Source organism: Thunnus thynnus, chromosome 8, assembly GCF_963924715.1.
Source record: "Thunnus thynnus chromosome 8, fThuThy2.1, whole genome shotgun sequence".
Classification (NCBI taxonomy): Eukaryota; Metazoa; Chordata; class Actinopteri; order Scombriformes; family Scombridae; genus Thunnus; species Thunnus thynnus.
Window position 1 is genome coordinate 5,465,104 of NC_089524.1, and position 26,911 is coordinate 5,492,014.

The window sequence follows — 26,911 nt, forward strand, 5'->3', positions numbered from 1 at the left end:
TGCCGCCAGATTTATAACTCTATGCTTATCATTTCTACTAGCCTGGTAGTTTAGACCAAATGTGTCAACATGTTCTTGTCAGCTCGGGCTTTAGATGCCGTAAATTGAGATAAAATATTAGATATGGGATGGTTGAGTTTAAAGACTGGGTTGAAAATTTAGGAGCTGCATGGTGTAATCATGTTTAAGTGAGATCTGTCCAAGGTGCTGAAAGACACTCAAGTGACCTTGAGCCATGTTCCTTTCATATCAGAAAACACAACCGTAAATACATGGCGGCATTTTCAGTCCAAGAGCAAGATTTGCCAGTCTGCAGCATCTTGGACATTAATATAGTAAAAGTACATGTCAAAGCAGAAAAGCCCAGATGTTGCTGGGAAGAATTGCAGGTTCAAAATGGTAGAAAACAGAAGGTAGAATCTAAATCTGACAGGTGTTTGTCTCTTCACAAATTTTCTTATTCTATTTCTTTAAAATAATGATTTTACTGCAGCCATTTTAGTGCTATTAAAGCAACAATTCAAATCAAAGACAATATCTGATTCATTCAATTAGCTTTAAATGGTCAAACAGGTTCAGTGCTCCTGCATTTAACAACTATACTGAATCATATTTATCCTGATCTGTAGTTTATTGTTTGTTTTTCCTTATTTTCCTTCCAGTTGGACAAAACAAGACAATATAATGAGTGAAAAATAATTTAGTGATCAAAGGTTTAAAAAAGCTTAAAGTAAGCTTGGAGGGGATCATGTGTTTGGTCATGTGTGTCCGTGTGTCTGTGTGTGTATCTGTCTGCAGCTAATCTCACATACTACTGGAACCATCAGCCTAATATCTTTTGTGTACATTTACAGCTGTATGCTCAAGGACCTCTCATGGTTGCGGTGATTCACAATTTTTGAAAAACTTATTTTAGACCACCACTGACTGCCGAGTCCTCCACCACAAGTTAGATCAATCAGTCCAAAGTTTGGTACCATGAGAGCAGGTTGTGTTGTGAATTCAAATAAATATTGATGAGATTCCTTATGAACCAATTGTAAAGCTTAGACTTTTGTCTTTTCAGTAGTCCTCAACATTTTACGATATGCGTTACGGCATTGCAAAAGGCCTTTCCGGCAATCAGCTAGGCTAAAAACAAGGCTTACTTAGTCTGTTGAAGGCCAAATTTTGGTCTTTGTCGTTGCTCAAAAACTGACATCCATAGAAAAGTTTGGTCTCATCTTGAACCGATGCATCTGCAGATTAATACCATAACTGATGTTCTGATCCATTAAAGTTAGGCATGATATGAAATGAATAAATGCTGCCATCTTGACTGTACATACCTGGTGGAGATCTGCACTCTGCTGAGTGCACTCTTCCAGTTTTTAAACTGTATTGCTTAAAGAAAACTGCACTGTAACAGTAAGATCAATTTCTAGAGACAAAGACTATAAAAGGTTAATGTTATGGCCTTATTTGTACTCTTTAAGAGTTGTTTACTGCTTCAAGGTTACATCATGCATTTGGTGGAGAAAACTGAGCAGCTGGGTGAACTAGTTTGCCATTTTATGTTTCACTATTTGATGAGTAAACAGTTAAGGGAGTTGTGAATGTATTCCTGCATCACTTCATTTGCATTTAAACATTAAAAACTGTTCAAACTGCCGTCTGAATGTTGATGTGAGAGGGCCTTTTCTCTTGGACAATGTTATGTGTCAACTTCAACTGATGAGAAGTTGGAGTTAATGCACTGACAAATAAAATAATTGTGAAGTCTTGCGAATGTGTGTCTTAGACATTAGGACAAGTACAGACAAACAGTTTTGTATGAGGCACAGAGTAAACTGTAGCCTGTGCTAATGCGTGTGAGCATGACTAATGTGAGAATGGCTTCTCCTGCCTCAGATTCTCACACTCACATAGCTCAGACAGAATTAGCACGTAGACAAATAGAGGAGAGATAGAAGCAGAGAGCTGCTGATGGTTTCATGTGATGGATTAAAGAATTTAGTAACAAGCGATCAGATATAGAAAGACAGACAGTTCCTTTTTTGCACAAAGCAATTTATTATTGATGCTTTAGACAAAAATAAAATTCTAAATGATTCGCTATTTGCAAACAAAGAACTTGCAATGTTTTTTTTATTTTTACTATATTTAGGAATATGTTGTATTTCTTCAACTGTTGTTAATGTAGATACTTGAAAAATGTGTGTACACACACTAGCATATGCATGTAATAAAATAACAAACCACTTTGGGATGAATCAAATATATTTGATGGTAGAATTAGATAAAAATTTGGGAAATAAAAAGCTTTTACTTTAAAGTCAGAGCCTTAAAGAAACATTACTGGACTCAGTTGTTGATGAGAACGTTAATGGATGCATCTTAGTCCTCAGTATAGGACATTTCTGCACTTTGAGTTTCACTATGAATGAACAGTGCAGAACAAATTAAATGTATTATTATTCTTTATCTATTATTAAATGCATGTGTTGTATTTTTATCTTTGCTGCATATTTGGAAGCACAGTTGGCCTCTATAATCTTGACATTGATCAGTTACACCCAGTGTCTCGTGTGCTACCTGCATTATGTGTGAAGTTAAAGAAAGCAGAGCTGCAATTTTAAGTACTTTATAAAAAAGTTGAAGTGGAACCTACGTTTTTACTCTAATCCTTGATTCTCCTTACTCCTTGTGTCTCTCTCTGGCTCTCTCTGGTATGAGGACTCCAGGGAATGTGTTGTTTTCGCCTGGACTCCTCTGGGGTCTTGGCTGGTGTCCACTTTCAATGGTTTGCATAATGGTTTGCATAACTCCTTACCAGCACAGCGCTGGTACATAGTGGTGGAGCCCATTACATACGCACAAACAAAAACACAGAGAGTCTCAATACACAAGCTGCCTTACTTTGTGTGGCAAAATGTCATGTTTAAAACCAGCAATTGAAGTGATTATGATGATTTATTTATATTACTACTTCATTGGGTCATCCAATGATCCAAAGTTTAGATCTGTCTACTAAACTGGAATGAATCTAAACCCAGTAATCCACGTTATAATCAGCAGCTGTACAGTAGCAGGTGTGTAATCTAAAGAACAAATTCTCAATACTTTGAGTCAAAACATAAACATATTTACATCTGTAATGCCAGTATAATCCTCTATTATCCTCTACAAGAGACTGTGTTAGGTTTCAAACTGCAAATAATGATTATTTTCATTACTGATTAATAGGCACATTATTTCTCAATTAATCTAATCATAGCTGGGTCAATAAAACATCAGGTGGCATCCTCAGCTTGTATACACTTTTAACAGATTACTGTCCCTTTTTCTGTAAAGATGACATCCATCCGAACATCCATGGTGCTCGTGCACTGTCAGCAACATTTTCTGTGCTATTAACATTTCTGCTTGCTCATGACAACTGTCAATCAGCTTGACATCCAATACAACTACTGTCAACTCTTCTCCTCAGTCACTCACTCTCACCACCACTAACTCCAGCACCTTTCTTATATCTCTTCCTACCACTAAAGAGCCAGTTGGTGATTTCAACAGTACTTCTGTAGCTCCTCTGAGAGACAAGAAATCTGGTTTAATGAGCACACTCAGGCCCTGAAGCACATCTGTAGGGAGGCTGAACAATCATGGAGGGCAAATAAACTACAAGTTAACTTAGAAATGTTGAGAGAATACATGTGCACATATCAGACAGCAGGTAAGGAAGCAAGATCATCCTGTTTCTCAGATCTCATCTCTCAGAACCGCCGTAACTCCAGAGCTCCCCTGCCAGCCATGAGATCAAATCCTCTCCTGCAAAATGTGATAAATTTCTTAAATACACTATGATCTTTGCAAAAAAATGTCAGTGAGTGACCTGCAATTATGAAGTATTACAATACTTAACCTTATAAGCCATTATAAAATGCTTAATAATGTGTTATGGTTATTGTCATAAAGCATTATGAATACTGAGTACTTATAACTATAATTATATAGTTCTATAAGCAGATTATAACACATTATAAGCATGTTTATATTGCATTATAGACACAGGCGTCATACATCCCCAAACAGGCAGAAAAATGACAGTCAGGGTAGAATCACATGTAGTGCATCTATTGAAATGTCTTTGTGGGTTTTGTTATGTGAGCTAAACAACAAGGAAACTGAGAATCAGGATCTCTGAGCATCAGAAACAGTGATGAGACGTCTCCTGTAGAGACAGACACTTTCATTCTGCAGGCCGTGGAGTTTATATGCTACGGTTCATGGGTGTTGAAGCTGTTGAGGGGAGGACATAGGAGGAGGAAGCTTAGAGAGGGCTCAAATGAATTGTTTTTGTCTTACAGTACAGTATATGTATTTGTATTTTCTATGGATGTTCTGCACATGATGAGTTTACATACCAGTTGTTAGTGTGTAAATTAATGGGTCACTTATCTGGTTGTTGTAATAACAGAATAGGATATATTTCTTGTTATGACTTAAGTTTTCTTACTACTTATTTGTCTTTTGATGATGTTGTTTTGATGATTTATATCAGCTGGTTGTTAATCACCAGCAGGTTTCTGGCTGGTTTTTAATAGAGGTCACACCAACATACAGTATGTCTCAGAAACACTGAGGAAAGCCTGAAACGCGTCCATTTCCTGCTGTGCATGATTAAAAATGTTATATACTTATTTGTATTTGTATGAGTGCTGACGACTTCCTTTGCAACTTTTGGGTCGGCACCCATTATACTTTGAAGACATTTGAGTTGAGCCTGCCAGTTGTCTTGTTTACTTTATGTTTAATTTATATCCACCAATATATCCACCAATATCCTGCTGCTGCTTCATTTATGGTTGATTGAAAGTCTGCTGTTGTTGCCTTGTTAGAAGAAAGTTATACTGCCACCTATATGTGTTTGTGAAGAACACGTTTCTTATGGTCAAGTTGGCTGAAGTTTTGGAATTAAAACAGTTTTGGAATTCACACTTAAAAATCCAGTTTGGTAGATTAATTAGACTTAATTTCAGCATCAGGCTCTGTTCAAATAGCATCATTATAACGTATTAATTCCTCTCTTTGTCTTTGGACAAGCTTATATTCATTGAGATTTTTACGAGCCTTGTATTTTTTTAAATCTACAATAGATTTCTGAGAAAATATGTAAAAGTTTTAATGTACACTACAAAAGTCAAAACTTCAACTTTGTTCAAGGGGCCAAATATTTTTGCAAGAGGGCCAGATTTGGCCCATGGGTCGCTGTTTGCCTAACACTTCTTTAAACTAAATATGGTTGAAAGGTTAGGGTTTGTTGCTACATGTTACATGTTATGGTTGTTTCATAATCTTTCAAATGTTGTTTAGCTTAATCAAACATGCTACACATTGAAGTATAGCTATTAATTATATTGAAAAAATGAGAACACTCCGGTACACTGATTCATACTCAGATGAACACGGAGTCTTCTGAAGTTAAAGTTCCTTGTATGTTTTTTTTGTTTGTAATGCAGAAGATTAACAAGCACAGCACAAATGTTTTGGCTAATTCAAGATTCAAGGTTCATTTTAACTGACAATATATAATGCAGGATGGAATTAAATTCAGTTGTAGCCCCCTCCAGTATAATAAAACAATCAATTATGCAATAAAATGCCTTCCTCAGTGTACATGTAGTGATGGTTAAAGTCTAACCTCTTTTAAACAGGTTCAGTAGTGTCAGCTGTCAGATGCACATATGTAATAAGAGTAAACCAAACACTGTAAAATAGATGCTCATGTGTGTATTTCAAGGAAAAGGTAGGGCATTACATAAGATAGGGTTAGATATACTGTAACATTTAATTTAGCTACATACACCTCTCAGTATAAGAGAGCCTCCAAAATGAACAGAAAGTTGAATCAACGCCTCTCTAAAATAGTTTAAACAAAATCTGAACATTATTGTAGGACTGTAGACTTCATTAGTTTTACCTAGTCATACATAATATTGTTTAAATTTTAAAAAAGCAACATTTTAACCCAGATTTGGCAGAGCTCTTTACTAGATGTCTTCAGATAAATGCCTGAATGAAATGAAAAGCCCATTTGAATGTCTACAACACACATATCAGTCATTAATCATAAGAAATAATGGGAAATAAAATGGGCACAAACATGCACAAAGTATAATTTTTTCAGGATTCTTGGTTTCACGGGGACAGAATGTTATCACAAAAGGCAGCAATAGTGAACGAACACAGGATGGAATAAAGCTGAATTGAACTTATAGCCAACATGAAGTCACAGCTGACTGTCAAAATGGTATTTAACTGCAGGCCAGGTGGTGTTTATGATCTGTCACCATGTACAGTAGATCTGAAATGGCAAACATTGATACACTGGATGATGGGGTGCATGTGTGTGTGTGTTTTGTGGGGGGTCGGGGGGGCTAGTAGGTCAGGGTTGAAGGTACCCAGATAAATAACCAAAGTTCTCCTGTTGCTCCTGAATTTCCAGATGGTCACTAGTAGATTTTATGGCCTTGAGAAGAGCAGAGCAGGGGTCTATAATCCTGTTCTGCCATCTAGTGGCGGCAACACAGAACAACATCTTCCTTACACTTAATAAACCATAAACATACTTTACTGATGATTTAACATGTTTTAATTTTCATATATAGACCTTAAATTTACAAAATGTACCAGAGATCTTGGGTTCTCTTTATTTTTATGTCAGCCTTATTATTGTCAGAATTATATCACAATAAATTAGTGCAGTACAGACTTCATACTGACCAATTTATTTTGCACATTTTCTAAATACTCAATAAATCAAAACCTGCAACAACAGCAGATATCTAACAGATATGTACACATAGGAAATTTTAAAAAATACAATACCAGTCAAAAGTGAATGGGAAGGTGTGTCCAAATTTTTGACTGCTACTATATGTTCATACATGCAAATTTAAATACAGTAAATTATAAATGTTCAAATACATACATTTGTAAAGTCAAACATTGAGAAGGAAGTAAACATTAATCCCTTTTGATTTTATTTAAACATTTCTTCATTTCTGTATTAATTGACTTTTATTTTGGTTCTCAAACTTTTATGTATTTATGCATTTTTCTGTTAATTGCCCTCATACTGATTTGTTGCCGCAGTGATGTCAGAGTTCAAAATGGTAGAGAAATGAAGCAACCAGGTTCACAGATTAATACAATCCATTACAGAAGACAAATTTACATTCCTGTTTTTAAGACTAATTGAACTCTTAATTTAGAGTTTATTTATCCTTAAACATAATAATAATTCAGACAGTAAGAACGTCTGAATGTTTCCCTGAAGTCAGACTGAAAGGTCAGAGTCAGGGCTTTGCTCAAGGGCACTGCAGCAGGGCTCGACTTGAACCATCATCTCTAACCACCAAATCATTATGGTTGTGATAAAAGCTTTTAATTAAATTAATTTTTGCTCCTATTTCATCATCAAAGAGGCAAAAAGTTAATTTTTTTTTTTTTTTTATCAGATTAGACCATCACTCTGAGCTGAGACTGTGACACTAATAGACGGAGAGAGATACGGGATCCTCTGCTCGAATTCTCCGCTAAGCTGTGCTGGTTTTTTGTGTGTCTGTGTATGTGTGTGTATGTTTTGAAGCAGTAGGATTCACAGTCATTCCGCGGGGTCAGAGGTCACCATTTATCCAGAATCCTCTTTCAAACACGCCCAGTTGTCTTCATGTTATGTAACACTGACAGCCAGCAGCAAACTCACGATAGATGTTTGCAGCGAAGGCCCCAGTGATGATCAACCGCTTATACAGTTTCATGAAAATAGTAAATAGGCTTTTAGAGCATCTCTCGACCTGAGCTGAGCTATTTATGAAAATATTTCAGAGGCAACTGAGGGAAGTTGTTTTGTGTGCATCTATTTACACAAGAGTCTGTGCATATATAAGTGTGTAACTTATATAACGTAACCCTCACAAACTCACACACATATATAAACACACTTTCTTTGACGTCACACTGCACCTCAATTCCATTAAAGGAATTTTCTTAGCGTCTGTCTGTGGTCATAACAGAGAGAGTTGCACGAACGTTATCACGGCAGCTGAACTGTGAAAGTACAGACTGTCATCAGCCGGTGGTGACACAAGTAGGTTTATACAGATAGAAAAGCAGCAGGTGGAGCAGCAGAGATAATGTGCAGCCTTCTTTCCATTGTTATGTACTCGCCAGACATCCATTCTCCAGCAGTCCTGGAAAAACACTTGAAAATTAAACACCATTAAAAGGAAAATTTGACTTAATCTCTTCACTCTTGAAAAACACGCATGTTGCAATGCTGAGTGTTGTTTAAACCCTCAGATGTTTATTTTAAATTCTAGTCTGTGGTTTGCAAAGATACCAAGGGTGGATTTAGGGGAAATTTGCATAAAACGATGTGCAACACATGTGGAATATTTTGATTTCTTGTTATAGTGCAGCTATAAAAACAGGATCTCTTGGGTTTGAATATTTCAGTCAGCGTAAGCATAATTTAGCTTCAGTTAAATGCTGGATGATATTGTTGTAGAGTAGAAAAATGTGTTTTCTAACTTACTTGAGGTGGTAATAAAGGGTTCAAAATGTAAAAGTATGCAGGCATTTGCAGTGAAATAGTCAAGTCAAGTCAGTTTTATTTGTATAGCCGAAAATCACAAATCATAAATTTGCCTCAGGAGGTTTTACAGCATACAAAAGCCTCTGTGCTTAGACCGTCCATTTGAATAAAAACTCCCCCAAACATGGAAGAAACCTCAGGAAGAGCAACAGAAGAAGGATCCCTCTTTCAGGACAAATAGACATGCAGTAGATGTGTGTATACAATAAACTAGATAGCAACATTACAGAAATACAACAAGGAAAAACAGGATGACAGAAGTATAGATAGATTGATAACATATATAAAGAAAGTGATAAATAAATACAGATAAAATAAATGTTGTAAAGTTCCAAATGTAAAAGTGTTTGTTTTGAAGAATGGCAGTGGTTCAAACCTAATATTAGGCCAGAGGGACTGAAAAAATGAGGAAGTTCAGCAAGTTATAAGGAACTCCAAGCAGTGCGGTGGCTATGTGGCTAGCACTGTTGCCTCACAGCAAGAAGGTCTTGGGTTCAATTCCTGGCTGGGGAAGGGTGTGTCTGTGTTGAGTTTGCATGTTCTCCTTTTGTGTTTGAGTGGGTTTCCTCCCACCATCAAAAACATGTAGGTTAGGTTAATTCTCCTGTAAGTGCCCCTGACCAAAGGCTCTGGCATAGAACTGGAGTTGCTGCCTACTGCTCCTAGTACTTAGGATGGGTTATTAAGATAGATAAAGAGATTGAATTTCACTGTACAATTGTATGCGTGAACACAGGACAAGATTTCCCTTCACTTCAAATTCTGCATTTCAAGACTGAATATGTCTAAATGCACCCTATAACTTTCACTTGCCAAATTTTGCCAGAAAATGTTGAAATCAGTCTGTCCATGTCAACATATAAAGTTGATAAATTTCAACTTGCCCATGCCCGTTTAGTCAGTCATCATTCACAGGTAAATACTGTGCAAAAACTTTGAAGCTTAAACACACATAAACTCATAAAATCATGATACAGAGATGGAAGATGATAAAAAACTTCCTGGTGGTGAACTTGGAGAGATGCAGCATTACGAGTCTGTAACCACCCTGTGATTACATTATTTTTGGTCCCAGGGAAGCTCTGTGGGATGAGTCATGATGATGGTATGGTGAATCCTTTGTGGGCAGGGATGCCATATGGGGGATCCTGGATGATTCAGGGGTCCCACAGCTGGACCAAGGCCCTGGAACATGCTCAAGATCAGGGGACTGTAATTGAGCTCTTGTCTAGGGGGGGGTGACAACACTATTTGTCCATTGTCTCATTGGGAAGAATTTGCAGGTGCAGCTCATGAACTTTCAGTCTCCAGAGTCCTTCAAAGTATTCAGCCCCCTTAAATGGATCCAATTTAGGGCTGTGTATAAATACTCTGACTGAATCTACAAATAAAGAATCAAATTCACTATCTGTATATTTTCTCAATATTTTGCAGTTTTCAAATATTTTGTTAAAATAAAAATGAAGCCAACACGATGTTTAGTTCCTATAAAAGACGATACAGAAGTACAGTACTTGAGTATCTGTATTTCTGTTCTTCTTTCAGCTCTCTGTTGCCAAGCTATTGTTAAACGAGGAATCAGTTTACCATAGCAGCCACCATTAGCCCGAGGCACACGCTTGTTGCATGTCACACGCTCTATTATTGTGTCTCTAGGCTAAAGCTCGATGCAGCCACGTTGTTCAGGCCTTTGTGTTGGAGTGATATTGGATTACCGGACCGTCTGTGGCACTAGAATAAGCATTATGTATTGTCTGTGTCTTCCTGCTGAGTAACTCTATATGTGGAGAGAGTGGTGAGCGTCAGCGTCAGTCTCATTCCTAAACAGTGCTCCTATACCGCACCGGCTCTCATCTTACCATGTAACCTTTTCTGACTGGGGATTTCAGAGATTGTCCTACAGGGTACAGTTAAACCTCCCACTGCACTCAACACCAGTTCCAGACCAATCAACCACCACCCTGCTAATATCCTCCATCGTTCTTTGTAGCGTCTATTTTGCTAGATTCTTTTCATCTTTTAAATATATATACGTCTAAAGTTTTATCAGCCATTCATCACACATTGTCAGACACCTAATCCAGTGTTTGTGGTGTAATCAGAATCCTGAATCCTGAATGTACAATAAGAAAATAATCAATGAAGTGGAAACAAAGACTCTGACAACCTAGAATGTAATTTCCTTCATTGAGTGCATTATGGCCACTGACTGCAGGGATAAAGGAACAATGTGTTTAAAGCTGCACTAGTTAATTTTCTTATATTGACAATTGATCACATGACTATGTGTAATGTGAAAGGGGTCACAAATTTTGATCCAACGCTGCAGTTCCTCCCAACTTTATGGAGCTAATATTAAAGAATCTTTCAGCTTACTGATTTGGTTTTACAACCTGTAACTTTTGTTTTATGGCTCAGTCTCATCGCTCTCGTCAACCTCATTTCTAGCCGCAGCAGGCAGCTGTTTAAAGCTCTCATCAACTTACTGTACACTTCTTGTCCAGCACCAAATGACACACAATGTTAGCGACTAACTAAGTGGAGTATTGAGCGGCAAAAGAGCCAGAAATTTTCCTCAGAAGTTGATGGAGACAAAAAAAAAAAACACTAAAAGGAGAGTGAACATTGGACTTTCATTCACTGGGTGGTAAAGAAACACAATTTCAAATGAATGCTAATTTTGCTCCGTGTTTGCTGGATATGTTTACCATTACAACTTTATAAAGTGATAATATGTCGCTTAAAAAAAAGTCAGTTAAAGCTTCTTTAAGTGTGTTTGTAGCCAGATGAACTGGTTAGCTGGTGATACCAGCAGTTAGACATTTGATGCTCAAAGTGCAAAAAAAAAATATATCAAAGCAACCCATCTTTCCAAGTAGAATAAATATGTGTATTTACTATAACTGTGAACAATTATCTAAGCTGTTGACAAACAAAGTTTACTTAAAAGTAGTTGTCAGTCATGGATTATGGATTTGATTTGATTTATTGAAGGATAGTGTGCAGTATTAAGCATAAATGATGCACTGCACCGGAGTTAGCTTGAACCTAATTTGCATCCGTAGTCCATTATAATCAAAACATAAAACAGCACAACAACAAACTGTACAAAGCAAAAAAAACAAAAAAAAAAACAAAAAACAAACAAACAAAAACACACAAAAAACACCCTATACAAAGCTACACACAACAGCACATCACATACACCAACAATGTCAATTAATAATTGACTAGGCTCAGTGGTCACACAGCTGATTCGTCTTTAGTTGATTTTTTAATTTGGCCTTGAATGCATTGATTATAGTTATTAACTCTGTTCAGTTGTTCTTGTATGATCTTGCTCTGGGAGCATCATGCTGAGCTGAAGTCATTAAATGCACAGTACTGGGTTGCTTTTGAGTGAAATGGCCCTTTAACTTCTAGGGAGCCTACACTATCAATCAGGGTGGTAATATAGTATATCTGAGTTGCAGTATTTTTTGTCAAGCAGTGGTTAATGCAGGTGTATTCATGTTTACAAAGCAGCTTAGTGTAAAAACTCTTTTCCTGACCAGTGATCTTCTTTGTCTGTTCAGTGAATAAACGTGTATTTCCACCATATGAACTGAACTCTGTCTGCACTTGCACAGTGTCCTCTTTCATTCTCACCTTAGCTGGTTAATAGGCACTGGGGATACGAGTGTTAAACCTGACAGCTGACGAGTTGTCTGTACTGGGAACAGTGCGAGGGACAAACAAAGTATAGGTCAGGTTTTTCCGGTGCTGACAGATGGGTGCCAGTATATAGGCGCCGGCGCTTTGTCACCCTGCCCACTCCAGATACCAGTGTACTGAGACGTGGAAAAGTCTCTGGTCAGTGTGCAGAGTCAGACACGTCTCAATAAGACCCTAACTGAGACGTATGAACTTACGTGCTGGTATATGTGTGTCAGTTCAATCTCTTTATTCTGTGTCACAACACATGTGCACTAAGTTTCCTCTCCCCCTAAATCTCTTTTTCTCTGTGTCAACAGTTGGTCAGTCGGTCTTAGGTGTCAGTAGTATCACCTGTTTCCTGCTTTCTTCCGTTGTCCTCAAGTTGCACGGACAGAGAGCCTTTAATAGAACTTTGCTGTCTCTTTTTAAACTGTAAATGAGACCTGTCTTTTTCTCAGAATCCATACTGCATCCAAACATTTTTACTCTTTGCAAAATGTTAAAATGATCAAAAAATACAGTTTTCAATACTCAGCATAGGGGGTAATTTGTTTTTTTACGCTTTCTTGTAATTCAAAAATGCAGCCTCATATAAAAAAGTGTTGGCAAGGTTGTGATAATACTCACAAGCACAATGAACAAAGTTAAATTCAGAGTCAGAGGCAATTATGCAATGTTCTGCTGACACATCCGCTGGGTGAAAAACAAGTCAGTTGTGAGAACCGAGTGGCATTTGACGAGGTTCAGAAATACTCACAATGCTTTAACAGAGGTCTGAATGGTTAATAAAGTTTTTGCAGCCTTGCATGCGCTTGCACCTGTCACCCCTCTTCCTGTTGTAGAACAATGGGAAAGCCATTTAACTTCCACATAGAAATTTTCAAACTAGAACCTGTGTTGAAAAATTTAGTGCATACTCTCTACTTCTTCTTCTACATCTTCTGATACGTGTCATGAGCATAAGTCACTCTTACTAAGCAGACTTGGCGTTCTTCTGTTCTTTCTTGTTGGCTGTACATTTTATTTGTTTGTCTTACTTTTTACGGCGTCATATTTCAGTCCCAGATTCTTGGGATTGTGACACCTGACTGAAGGGCTTTTGAAGTGTCTCAAATGTCACATAGCGATACACTCAAGCATCTCCCCCTAAACCCCCATCAATCCCCAACTGCACACCCGAGCCCTCAGCTTTTATCACTGGCCACTCAGTGCCTGACGTCCGCAGGGGGCTGCTCTTTAATTTGGAGGACAGCCACTTGCTATTCTTAAAACTCAACTCAGAGCTGCTGCATTGAGGGAGCGATCTCTATTCTCCCTCCACTTCTTTTTCTTCTGCCTGTAGCTTTGTCTGGTAATATGGTTTTTGTTGTAGTTTCTGTCAAATCTGCATGAGGCTTCATTAGTGAGCGAGAAGTTTTTGATTTTTGAGAGGAGGTCTACTGCAAATCTGTCATGAGCTCCAGCTTGGTGAACTCTTTAGCCAAGGTCTATGATCCCAACCCTCTCCACGGTCAGAAGCCTGGTGGAAGGAAGCTTTCTCTCAATGGATCAGACAAGTCCCAAGCTTCTTCATCTTCTTCGTTCTCTCACCATGACGCCGCCCTGCGCAGCGTGGAGAGCCGTATGGACTCCCTGAGCTCTCAAATGGAGTGTTTGCTCAACATGCAGCAGACCGTCCTGACCAGGCTGGACGGCCTGTCCCAGGACGTGAGGGGCATGGGACGCGATCTGGCCTCCATGCGTGAGGAGGGCCGTGGTGGTGGTGGGGGTCGTGGTGGTTCAGAGGTGGCGGCGGCGTGCAAGGAGCTGCAGATGGTGGTGGAGAGGGCCAGCGAGCGGATGGAGAGTCAGGGGCGAAGGCTGGACGGGGTGGAGAAGCTGGTGGAAGGCACCCAGCAAGTGATCAGCTTCATCGGGGAGGTGGTGAAGAGCTCCAGGCTGGTGGAGCTGCTCTTCAAACAGCCTGGAAACAAACAGAACAGGAAGGTGAGAGGTTTAATAATGTTATCGCCAAGGTTTTCCTGCAAGAAAAGGCCAAAAACAACCTCAAAAGGCAACAAACATCAACTAAATAATAGATTATATTGCCTTACAGTTGTTATCTGAGTTTCATCACTTGTTTTGAGTAAGGGCCAGTGCAATGTTTTCCCTACTGGTTCTGTTACTGTGAGTTGTGCATGTCAACATAGTGAGAAGTCTGATTGCATTGTGATCATTGCAGCAGATGCATTAAGTGTTGTCCAAAAGGTCACAAATGGCATCCTCTTGATTGTATATGTGAAATATTTGCAGTGATATTATTAATATCTGGTAGTTTTAGATTCGTGGTTGAACACATCTTTAAATGGCTCTGCACAGGTTTCTGGATTCCTTATCTGTGTGTAAAACTGCTATCCAAAATGTCTCCTTGTAAATCTATTATTAGTTCTGTTGTTCCTGAACATGTCGTTCTCAGATCGTTTGTTATGTTAAGTAGTTTTCCCTCTTGTATGATAACCAGTCAGACTGGTTATCTTATCTAAACCATGTCTTTATCAGCAGTGGGTCGGACTACAGCTGCACAGAGTCAGTTTAGCACTTGCAGTCTGGCTTGTTCTGAATAAGTGACATTACTGCAGTGATTAATGAGATGGGCTGGTGTCCTTGTATGCAGCCACACATAGTCTGCATTAAATTGTGCATGCTTGTTATTCTGGGTGGACTGTTTCATAGCGTTTACTACCCTGTCTATGCAGAATATGTGTGCGTATGTTTGTGTGCGAGATGGAATATCTTACATACTTGAATTCTGCTGATTCAGAGGCTGTTTTTAGGAGTTGGAGTATGGTTAAGGAAACAGATTTATTACTCCAGGTGGCCGCTTTAAGACATGTTAAATGACAGAGAAACTGTAGCAGGGTTCACCTAAAAGTTGTCCCTATCATCCTGTAAATATATCAGTGTCATGCATTGAAAATAACGTATTTCATTGATATTACCCTCATATAATGTTCTTTATTCACTGTATAGGATACTCTATGTGGGAAAGTGTGCATGCATAAATTAGTGTCCTGTGTTGCGTGGTATGTCGTCTGCTTCAGATGATATGTGATGACATGACCTTTCCTCTTTGTCGAAGAGGCATGCGTCTCGCAGATCATACTTGAGTTACGGTGGCAACCATGGCAACAGCAACAAACACTTTGGCTTTCTGTTTGACTATTGTGCAAATGGGAGCGTATATATGACCACGCTGTTGCCATCAGAAATAGGACTCCTGGCTCCATAACTGCACGAAATGACTTTCCAAGACTCTTTTGACAAGTGAGGAAAAATTGCTGTAAATATGAGACTTTCGTGTCTGGTTGAAGATTTGTCCAGGTCTTTCACTTTGTGGATCCAGTGTATTATTTTACATTGAAGTCCCACATTGCATTAAGGTGTATAGTAGAAAGTCTAATGCTTGATCTTTGTTTTTTTTCTTTCTACAACAAGGCAAAGGATGACAAGGATAAATCCAAACTGAGCCAGAAGGGCTTGAAGGCCCAGAAGAAGAGGAAGCCCCCGGACACGTCAGGTAGCCTCAGACAATCACCTGCACAGCATCTTTGTGTTTAATGATCTGCTGGAATAGAATAGATATGGACATTAAATCTCTAAAACAGTTGATTGGATGAAAGAAAAATGGATCTGGTGGCTATTTCAGGACATCTCAGACTGACTAAGCCACACATTGGCCAACTTAGCTAAACTTTCATCAGTCTAAACTTCACTTTGTCAGCTTCAGTGTAGATTCAGCTAAATGCTAACTGTAGCATATAACTTAGTTGTACTATACATATCTTTAATTGCTAGTTATTGCTTGCCAATGTGATCAACTAGTCTTGCATGTTAGCATTAATCCAAAATACAGCAAATATTGATAGGAATTTAGGCATTATATTAAGAAGTAGTCCATTATGAACTATTTTAGAACTCCATTATTCAACTGATGTGGAAATTTTGACCCATTGGTGGTGCCACAGAGGATCAGTAAATCATTAGGTTTTATCCGTGAATGTCTGCACCAGATTTCATGGTAATATATCCAGTAGTTGTCCAGATAGTGGTGGAACAACTGATAAACCAACCAGCTTAGTGTAAAATATGTCATGAGTGAATTTTATCCATCCCCGCACAGGGTCATCAATTATCAAAATACATTTAAAACGTGTTAGCATAAATAACGCTGATAAAGATTTACAGCTCTATCTTTGTTTTTCCCACTTCAGACTCCCTGAATGAACCTGTGCTGCAGGAACAAGTGGAAAAACTCAACAGGCAGAATACGGAGCATTCTCATGGAAACACGGAGGCTGAAGTCCAAAGAGGAGAGGATAGGGGAAGTGGAGGACGAAGACAGGAGACAGCAGAGCTGATCCTGGACGGACCACACGCCTCTGCCAGCCAGCCAGAGGAGGACAGGAAGAAGACACCAAAGGAGAGAGAGGAGGCAGAGGAGGGGGGTCGCTTTGAGGAATCAAAGCCAGAGGAAGAGGGGAAGAAATTAGAGAAAAAGACAACAGATGTTATTCCAGAGCAGACTGGAGGAGGGGAGGATGATGGGAAGAAGAGGCGTAAAGGAGAGGCAGAAGTGTCATCTAAAGCATCAAAGAGTGTCATCGCCGACATTCCCACTGAGATCTGCAAAACCTCTCTCCTAACACCGGAAAGGTATTTTCTTCATCATCATCATCATCTAATTTTTCTCTGTGGCACAAATAAAATAAAAAACATATATTTAATTATTCATTTCAATTCCGTTTGTGTGTGCGGGTAGCTCTGACGAGGTCGGCGACGTGGCCACTTGCAGCAAACGTCGCGTCGCAGAAGAAGACGTGGTGAAGGACGACCTGAAAAAAAGCCGAGTGGAGGACAGTAAGGTGGAAAGCGCTGACGGAAAGTCGGCGGAAGGGGCCGAGCCGCAAGCCTCCAAATCCGATGACGTAAAGACGAAGAAGGTGGAAGAGGAAGTGAAGGAGGGAGAGTTAGCAGGGATGGAATTCATCATAGGTGAGACATTTTTATGATGCATGAAAAGCAAAAGTGAACTTGTGGCATCGGGATCATAGTTACCACTGAGGTCATGTCCTCAGTGTTGAGGTCAGTTAATATGTGTAACTTTAAATTTAGGTTGATATCTTTTGCCAGGATTAGTGACTACATTAACTTTTATTTATAAATTGAAGCCTTGGCTCCAGTATCCTGTGGTGTATTTGGCCTTCTGTAACCCTATAAACATTTTTTGGTGTGGTTGAAATAAAATGATGCCAAAATTGCTCAGTTAAATTTAGAGCTGCAACAAAAAAATTAAAGAAGAAAATTCTATTTTGACATTTGAATAATCATTTTAGTCATTTTTAAAGCAAAAATGCAAAAAAAATGAGTGGTTGCAGCTTTTCTGTGTCATACATAATAGTGAATTGAATATCTTTGGATTTTAGACTATTAATCACACAAAATAAGACATTTGAGGATGTTGCCATGAGGTCTAAGAAATCATCATGGGTGTTTTTCACTATTTTCTGACATATTATAAACAAAATGATTAGTTTGGAGAATAACCACAGATTAACTGATAATGAAAATAATTGTTAGTTGCAGCTCTAATTAAATTAAATTAAAATAAGAGGCTGTGATACACTTCACCATCAATTCCAATTCCTCTAAATCATTAAATATGTATGATTAAAAAAGCAACAATTAAAGTTTAAGTTCAGAAAAATCAGCATTACTTATTCATTAAGAGTTTAACACTCAAAAACTCTAATCTGCTTTATCAGGACTGTGCAGATGTGGTTTAGTCAGATTTGATTTACAATGCTGGAAACATAGGCACAAAAAAACCTTCCAACTATCAACACATTTTGATTCAAATGCTGCTAAAACCTGATTTTATTTTACGAGCCTTTTGTCCCAACTGAGCCCACTTCAAACCAGTGAGAAAACACACGTCAAAAACACAAATATAGAAATCTCTCATGTGAAATATCCAAAATTTTTCCAACTTAATGTTCATGTTGGAGCCCATCAGTCATAATAAGAGGCTGATTTCTTTGCTTCCACATTCACATTAAAATTTTGGTCACCATTTAAGAAATATGTCTGGAAATCATCAAGTAGTATAACTTTAAGATTAGTCTGTTTTCTAACCAAACTTGGGAGAGAAAATTGATTTTATCCATAAAAGCTGCACGTAGGACTTCTACACTTCTAAAATCCTGGCTCTGTTTGGCATAAATCTACCCTTTATCCCAGATTCATGTGTATCAGGCTCTCAATGCAGACTCAGCTCAGTCTTTAGTTGGTGACATTTGACTTTTTGTTCCTCACACTTTGAAGCAGATCCAATGTCATAACACCATGCCTGTTCAAGCGTCACTAACATGTCAGCAGGCAGAGCCAGCAGAGCAGATAATGAGACGTTGGCATGCTGCTATTTTGATCCACTTGGTTTCTGGGGGGCCTGTGGTGGTCCCTCTTCCTCACTCTCTGCTTAATTATGTTTTAAACAAAAGCTAACTCTTCTTTTCTCCCTAGCTTCATCTTAATTTCTTTTTTCGTCTGCTCTTCTGTTTTCTTCAGACTCCAGCCCTCCACCATCGGCACCTTTTGACCACCGCATCGTGACTCCCAAACCCCATCAGATAGCCACCTATTACACTATAAACAGAGACGAGGTCCTGGGAGGGTGAGTGAGAAGAAAACCGCAGAATACTCATACTCTCATAATAATAAGGCTGAGTTTATTTTCATTACAGATACAACCACAGACACTTTAACACATCAGTCTTCTCTAATGGAATAAAATAGGATCTCACGCCCTGTGAAGGGACAGCTAATAGTTTTTTCCAAGACTTTTTTATTGCGCCCTAAAGGGCAGATGATTGTGCGCCCAAGAGGGAGGCACTTGCGAAATTGCGGGCCTCTCTGATGTAATAGACCAGTGCTAAATCCTGGCTCTCAAATTGGAGATTACCCCTCAGCATGCAAGCACATTTCTCAGATTACTGCCATAATGGCACAGTACATAACCCTTATTGCTGTATGACTGAAGGAGCTTATTATAATGATGTATGTATATGAATGACTAAGGGCTCCATCTAATGATTATTTGCATTTTGGATTTAAATTTGTCAATTTCTGTGATAATATTTGTTAATCGTTTATAATATGTCAGAAAATAGTGAAAAATGACAATCATAAGTCAACGTCATCATCTTGAAATTGTTTGTTTTGTCCGTCCAACGTATATAACTTTGGATTTTAGATCAACCAACTGTTGAAAACCCAAAGATATTCAGTTAAAAATGATATAAAATAGAGCAAAACTGTAAATGTTCATATCTGAGAAGCTGAAACCAGCAAATGTTTTGGATGTTTGCTCGAGAAATAATAAATTAGTTATCAAAATTCATTGTGATCATTTAAGCACCAGAATCTGTAATGTTTAATAAATCCAAAATCCACCTCATAAGTTTATTATTTTCTCTGTTATCAATGTGTTTGACTGATTTATGTGTTTTTGTTTTTCTTTGATCAGGGGGCGTTTTGGACAAGTCCACAAGTGCATAGAGAACTCATCTGGTCTGACGTTGGCTGCCAAGATCATCAAAGCCAGGAGCCAGAAAGAGAAGGTGCAATAATAATCAACCAGTCAGTGATGAATACGAAACAGAATACATGTTCAATAACGGCACTGGGACGCCAGATTCTCTAGACGGCCTATTGGATGGTAACTTTTATCATTGCTAAGCACCATAAAGGATTACTTTTTTAAAAATAGACACAGCTCAACAGTGGGTATGTGACAATTTGTCGGTCTCATTGTGTCTTTCTCGCTCTTGGTCAAAGTGATGTGAGAGAGGTCACATGTCCGAGCATAGCTCTGTGGTTACTTTATTATCTGAGATATTCGAAAAGCTTGGAGCCAACCAAAAGCACGGCCAAATCCTCTGCTGGCTCAGCTCGGCGTCACTGATCATCCGTGCAAAACCGACAATGTTGCCGCCTCCCGCCTATCTGTCTGTCTGTCTGTGTTTAGTCAAATTTGCACGTGATAATGTTGCAATATAGATGCACTATATCATCCATTACATCTATCCATCATCCATAACACCTAATGATGTGTTATTTGCCAGAACTTCAATAAGTACCTGATACAACATCACAGCTGCAACGTAAAAAAATGTCTGAATCTAATCTTTAGCACACCTTGTTGACCAAATCAACAGTTTCTGTAGCTGCTGCACAATAAAAGCCCTTTCAGTAGCTTGTCAGTTGAAATTTAATGTGATGTGTTTCCAATAACTGTAGCACAAATCAGAAAAAAGTGAAGCTTCCTCACAATAATAAGAACACGTGTGTAGTAGTTAAATGAAATTCCAAACAACAAAAACTCCTACGTTGCATAGCAGCAACACAGGACTGACGCAGGATTACGACACAGCTAAATTCAGAGTGGCGATCATTACATTTTGTCCCTGCTCCCAAGCAGGAACAGGTGTTGCTAACAGTTTTTGGCCAACATGTTTTAACAGGACATAATCATACACAGCGTGTGCCTGCTAAAGTCATATCTTAATTGCAAATTAAAAAGCTGATAAACCACATTCAGAAGCAGCCCTGGTGTTACTTAGAAGATGAGATGAGGATGTTGCCATGTCAAATTAACAAGTTTGCATCGGTAAGCGGCCAAAACTGAGTGTAACTTGGACAATACAGAGCAAGAGAAGCCCCTTTACTCATCTCTGGTTGCTCTCCAAACTTGCTCTTACAACTTGGATGCTGTCGAATCTTGACTTGCAGACTGATTACAGTTTTGTGTTTGGTTAATGTTTTTGTCACTAATAAACTTCCGTAAATTCAGTCTAAAAGTCTTAAAAAACCAAAAGTCACCAAAATTAACAACAATTGATTCTGCAGCCAGCTTTGGTGGCAACTTACAATTGTTTTCATCATTGATTAATCTGGCTATTATTTCCCTGATTAATAGATTATTCGTGTTGTCTGTGAAATGTCAGAAAATTGTGAAAAATGTCAAATACAAGAACCCAGAACTCATGGTTACGCTTCAAAATTGCCCGACAAACAGCCCAAAACCCCAAAATAATTTGTTTATTATTGTAAAAGAGTACAAGAACCAGTGAATTTATGCCATTTTTGCTTTAAAAAGTGCTTAAACAATTATTCAATTATCCAAATTATAATGTGTGTGTGTTTATTGACTTGTACTGACTGTGTTTTACAGGATGTGGTGAGGAATGAGATCCAGGTGATGAACCAGCTGAACCACTCCAACCTCATCCAGCTGTACGCCGCCTTCGAGTCTCGCCATGACATCATCCTAGTCATGGAGTAGTAAGTCTATCTCAGGTCATCTTTCTCTTTGTGTGTGTGTGTGTGTGTGTGTGTGGTTTCTGTTGTCATGTATTAATAAAGCAGAATTATAAGCTCTTTCTGGCTGTTAAAATATGTGAATGCTTCCCTTTGTGCTTCAGTGTCGAGGGAGGCGAGCTGTTTGACCGCATCATTGATGAGAACTACAACCTGACGGAGCTGGACACGGTGCTGTTTATACGCCAGATCTGTGAAGGGCTGCAGTACATGCATAAGATGTACATCCTACACCTTGACCTCAAGGTAAACCTGCTAAAAACTTAACCTTTCTTATTCTTGCTGTCACAAATTTCTGTCTCATTTTTAAAAAAAGTTTTACTGTCCCATCAGTTTTTGTACCCATTTCCTTATTTTACTGCACTTTCCTATCTTTATTTTTTACTGTATTTTAACCCAAACCTTATTAAAATGTTGTATTTCAATACTTATTTATGTAAAGCTTTGTCTCACTGTTAAGTTTTAGAGTAAACAGCATCATTTTTGCAGCCTCTCACTAGTATAAATCTACTTTTGGATGTCAGGAAACTCACAGTATAATCTGATATGTGTCTGATATATATATTTTACCAATAAAAAAAGGTTGTAATTCTTAACTTTTTGTCCTTTTTCAGCCAGAGAACATTCTTTGTGTCAGCAGAGCTACAAACAAGATAAAAATCATTGATTTCGGTCTGGCCAGGAGGTAAAATCTTTAGTTATCTTCTCTTTCATAAGTGTTTTTCTTTTAGCCCTGTGTGTGTGTCTCTTATCATTGGTCTGTTGTGTCTCTGACAGGTATAAACCCCGAGAGAAGCTGAGGGTCAACTTTGGAACACCTGAATTTTTAGCTCCTGAAGTCATCAACTATGAGTTTGTTTCATTCCCCACAGACATGTGGAGCCTTGGCGTCATTACTTACATGCTGTGAGTTATGCATACTAATTCAAACATACACACACACACACACACACACACACACATACACACACACACAAATACACACACACACATAGACATATACAGACACAGACAGCAGCATCCCTGACTTGTATTTCCTCTCTGTTCAGACTCAGTGGCTTGTCTCCGTTTCTGGGGGACGATGACAACGAGACACTAAATAACATTCTGGCCTGTCAGTGGAACTTTGAGGAGGAGGAGTTTTCGGACATCTCTGATGAGGCCAAAGACTTCATCACCCGTCTGCTGGTGAAGAGCAAGAGCTGGAGGATGAGCGCTGCGGAGTCCCTCAGACACCCCTGGCTGTCAGACCGGAGTCTGCACTATCGACTAAATCTGAAGGTAAAAGATCTGGTTTTGTTTATTTAAGGAAAAGAAAAACAGAGCTGTTGTGGTCTGAACACACATGACTCCTTCCAGCTGCTCTTACACACAGCAGGAAGGAAACACCATGCAACACATAAGAGCTAGCCAATCAGAGCTTCTGCTGCTGCTCTGTGGGTTTAATTCTTTAAAATAAAGTGGTCACAAAATGGAAACTATAAATGTTAGACAGGAGACAAGCTTTGAGAGAATATGACACATTTGTCAAATTAAAATTGATTTTGTCATTTAATTTTTAATTAAACAATTAATCAATAATTACAAATGAGAAAATTCAATTGCAAATTGGGAAGATAATTTGGGTGAGAGTCAGTGTTTATGCTAAGCTAGGCTAATCATGTCCTGACTCCATCCATGAGATTGATATTAACTTTCTCATCTTACTCAACATTTCCCAAAATATAGAACTATTCCTTTAAGTGTCAATTTAATTTGTCATTTTATACAGTAATTGTTTTTTTTAACTGTATGTATTAATTATGTATAATTAGACATTGAAAAAGTCTACAATTATTGCGGTGGCATACTGTAAAAACTCTCAAAAACTTTTCTTCTGCTGCATGTTAGCAACTAGTATTTGTGAATGGAATTTGGAAGGAAGAAAAACACAAGTGTAACTAAAACAGAAATTATGGCCCCGTTAAATTCCAGTATCCCAGTAAGCCGTGTCACTGAGCCAGCACGCACTGTACACTTCACCTAGAACTGGAACTAAACTAAATAGAGTGAAGTCTTTATTAAGGTTAGGATCAACACCTGTGCTTTTTCTGCTGCAAGAAGTCCACTGTGAAACTGTGTGTGTGTTGGGAATGTGTTAGGATTATTATAAACAGCTGAAAAAAGGCACTACATGAATAGATGGATAAACAAACCGGTGTTTATTTATGTGCTACACTTCGTTAACTCAGTGTATCCTTTCCAACTGCAGAAAAACAAGTGCCACTCCACACATGCTCCTTCTCCAGAGAGCTAGACAGGTAAGTTTTTTTGTTTTTTTTTCCGTTTTGCCAACATACAGTGCTTTAAAACTATCTGTTTTAAAGCTGTTCTTCACCATCTTTAATCCTGAAACCTGCCTTTTTTTTTTTTGTTTCCATTCAGGAAACACTGTGAGGCCCTCAGCATGCCTCTTGACAATGTAGGGCCCTGGTGCCCAACACTGGACCAATGCTGCTTTACCTGTATGGCTACTGGATAACTACTCTCTGCCTCGCATCCTCACATTACCTCCACAGCTTGTAGTTCTGACCTGTAGCAGAATATTGTGAGGTCAGCAGGAAGAAACCTGACCTTTTTATCCCTGCCTTTGAAGTAGAAACTGCCTGCTAGCATGGTTACTGTCCGGTAGAGCACAATACTTCAGACTGAGGCTCTGTAGTTCTGCGGTATTTAGTGTTTTTTTTGTAGCTGCCAAGGTAAAAAAAAAAAAAAAAGACCTGTATTGAAATCCAAGATATTAGAGACAAAAGGCCTGTATTACTTGTCACTTCTACAATTGCCACATCTCAAAATGAAAATCTGCAGTTTTGCATCAAACAAACACTGTTGTTCTCCCTCTGACTTTGTCATGTTCTGGTTTGTTGCATGCTTTGCACTTTTTGGCCTATTTCTCCAAGATTCAGCAAACAACACACAAAATATAGACTGAATGTTACTATTTAAATAATATATTTTTGTGAATACAGATTGTTTTCTTTCTTTTAATTTACAAGTCTTATGAAAATTTTATTCTTTCTTGAACATGACATAAAAAATACATTTAGAATTTGCTTGATTTTAAAGTCACAACCTGTTAATTTATTTTGTATATAACACAGTTCTGCATAACCTTATTCCCCTGAAAGTAAGAATATCTCAATGACTGTAAACTTTCTGGTTTGTGCCATATTCAGCCCACATAACTGGTACATTTTCACTGTAGCCCGGATTGCCTTCTGTATGCATTCATGCCGCTAGCTTGCCTTTGCTTCGGCAGTTTGGAGTAGCCCTCTCACCTTCCGTGAAGGCATAACGAACAACAGAATACTACCTATGAATGATTCATGTTTATGACTGGAGTGGATTCTTATGTTCATTTATTTACTGGTTCAATACCAGACTGTACTTGAAGTGTAAAGCTTTTACTCAAGATGGGATTTTTCTTTTCAGGGGAGACAAACAGGATTTCATTTAGTTATTTAACATCCTTTATGTGTAAATGCACAGTTCAGCTTGATGGGGTGCCAACGGCGGAGCAAAGAAGACATCAGTCTGTGCAGTATTGTCCCATTTCTCATTAAGTAATGGAAAGTTGGATGAATATTCGTCACTCAGTTGTTGACTGTTCCATTTGAAAATGGAAAAGCTTTGTGATTTTGAATACTTGTTTATTTGAATTAATGACTACTTTTTTCAAGTTTTCTTGTGTAATGATGAATAAATAAATGTAGAATATAAATAAGCAAATAAATAAAGCACACTAGAAAATAATTTGTTGTGTTTCTTGCAGTGTTTTGCTACAGAAATTAACTTTTCATGACTTTAATATTGAAAATATGAAATCATTTTGCACTGAAGTTATACTGAGGTTTGTAAATGTATACCAATATGTGCACATACATACTGATATTATAGATATGTATTAAAGTTTGAAAATGTAGATCATTTCAATTGATACTTAATCATAAAACATCACAAATCATAAATTGCCCCAAAAGTACAAAAGTTATCACAACACAGATTACAACTTTTTAAAGTTAGAATGGGGTCTGTATGATAAAAGATGTCCGAGCAGTCGAGTTTAAAAGTGACAAAGGTTCCAACTCAGTTTGATCATTTGTCCCGTAGACCATCATGTTTAAAAATTAATATAAAATCGCTGGACTACACTAATGTTAGTGTTAGTGTGCTACACATCTGCTGAATGACCTGCACAGTTTGACATTTGAATGGTTTTTCTAGCACAAAGTATACGGCAGTTGAAAAGGTCCAATAAATGTACAGAATGTGGAATAACAAGTAGCAGAATAATAAAGAGTGAGGAGAACAAAGTGTGAAGAAGAAATAACATACATACAGACATAAAACATACTAAAAACAGAATTTCATAGAAAATAGAAGAGAATAATAGAAAACACAAAGGCAAGTCTAAACAAATGGGTCTTGAACTGCTTTTTAAAGGTGTCCATATAATCTAAAGATCTTAAGTCCAAAAAAGAGGCAGATACTCAAAAACCACAGTTGAAAACAACAAATTAACAAAACTGACCACTTTTTATATCAAAATTTTGACATTTTATGGTTTTAACTAGCTACAGGCTATGCTACAATCTGTTACCTGTGGTTGGCCTGGGCGTGTGTCACTCAGAAAACAGTCAGCCAATCAGAAGAGAGGAGCATTGAGAAGACAAAAGCAGCTTGTTCTTGAGTAGATGTCCAGAGAGAAGCTTAAAAGAGGAGATGTAAAACTATATGAGATGGTTTTTGGTACTTAAAACTACAAAAATATCTTCTTATGGATATCAAGACTTCAAATAAAATAGTGTAAAAGTGTAAAATATGGGACCTTAAATGTCAGGGCGAGGATCCACATCTCAATTAACAACTGAGATTCCTGTATGTTCCCTTCAGTATCATCCACCTGAAAAAACAGACACTTCTACATCCACAGTGAGGGATTTTGGGATTTTTCTGCTGGGATTAAGAAAGAGAGAAAGAGAAAGGACAGTTGATCTTGTGGGCCAAAGTAAAGATTGTTGGAGAGAAAAATGAGAATTGCTCTCATCACTTGTCATGCTGAGGCAGTAGACAGTTCCAGTGAGCTTCCAAGCTGAGAACCAGAGAGATTTCCTCACAAAACAT

The 26,911-nt window shown here is 38.1% G+C and overlaps 1 protein-coding gene across 3 annotated transcripts in view; it reads left to right on the forward strand.

The window, feature by feature from the left end:
• The window catches only part of mylk4b (myosin light chain kinase family, member 4b), a 39,559-nt gene extending 14,019 nt beyond the window's left edge, over nt 1-25,540 (forward strand). For 2 of the 3 annotated variants that reach the window (XM_067596200.1, XM_067596201.1), the window contains 12 exons: nt 15,809-15,890; nt 16,585-17,026; nt 17,133-17,365; nt 18,938-19,043; nt 19,896-19,989; nt 21,603-21,712; nt 21,853-21,994; nt 22,363-22,433; nt 22,526-22,654; nt 22,798-23,029; nt 24,000-24,048; nt 24,173-25,540. In XM_067596200.1, the coding sequence (XP_067452301.1) occupies nt 15,809-15,890; nt 16,585-17,026; nt 17,133-17,365; nt 18,938-19,043; nt 19,896-19,989; nt 21,603-21,712; nt 21,853-21,994; nt 22,363-22,433; nt 22,526-22,654; nt 22,798-23,029; nt 24,000-24,044 (1,686 nt within the window). In that variant the 3' untranslated portion in view covers nt 24,045-24,048; nt 24,173-25,540. Of the gene's footprint in view, nt 1-13,546; nt 14,321-15,808; nt 15,891-16,584; nt 17,027-17,132; nt 17,366-18,937; nt 19,044-19,895; nt 19,990-21,602; nt 21,713-21,852; nt 21,995-22,362; nt 22,434-22,525; nt 22,655-22,797; nt 23,030-23,999; nt 24,049-24,172 lie in introns of those variants that run through there. The other variant, XM_067596199.1, reaches the window with a different exon arrangement.
• Nucleotides 25,541-26,911: the final 1,371 nt, after the last annotated feature.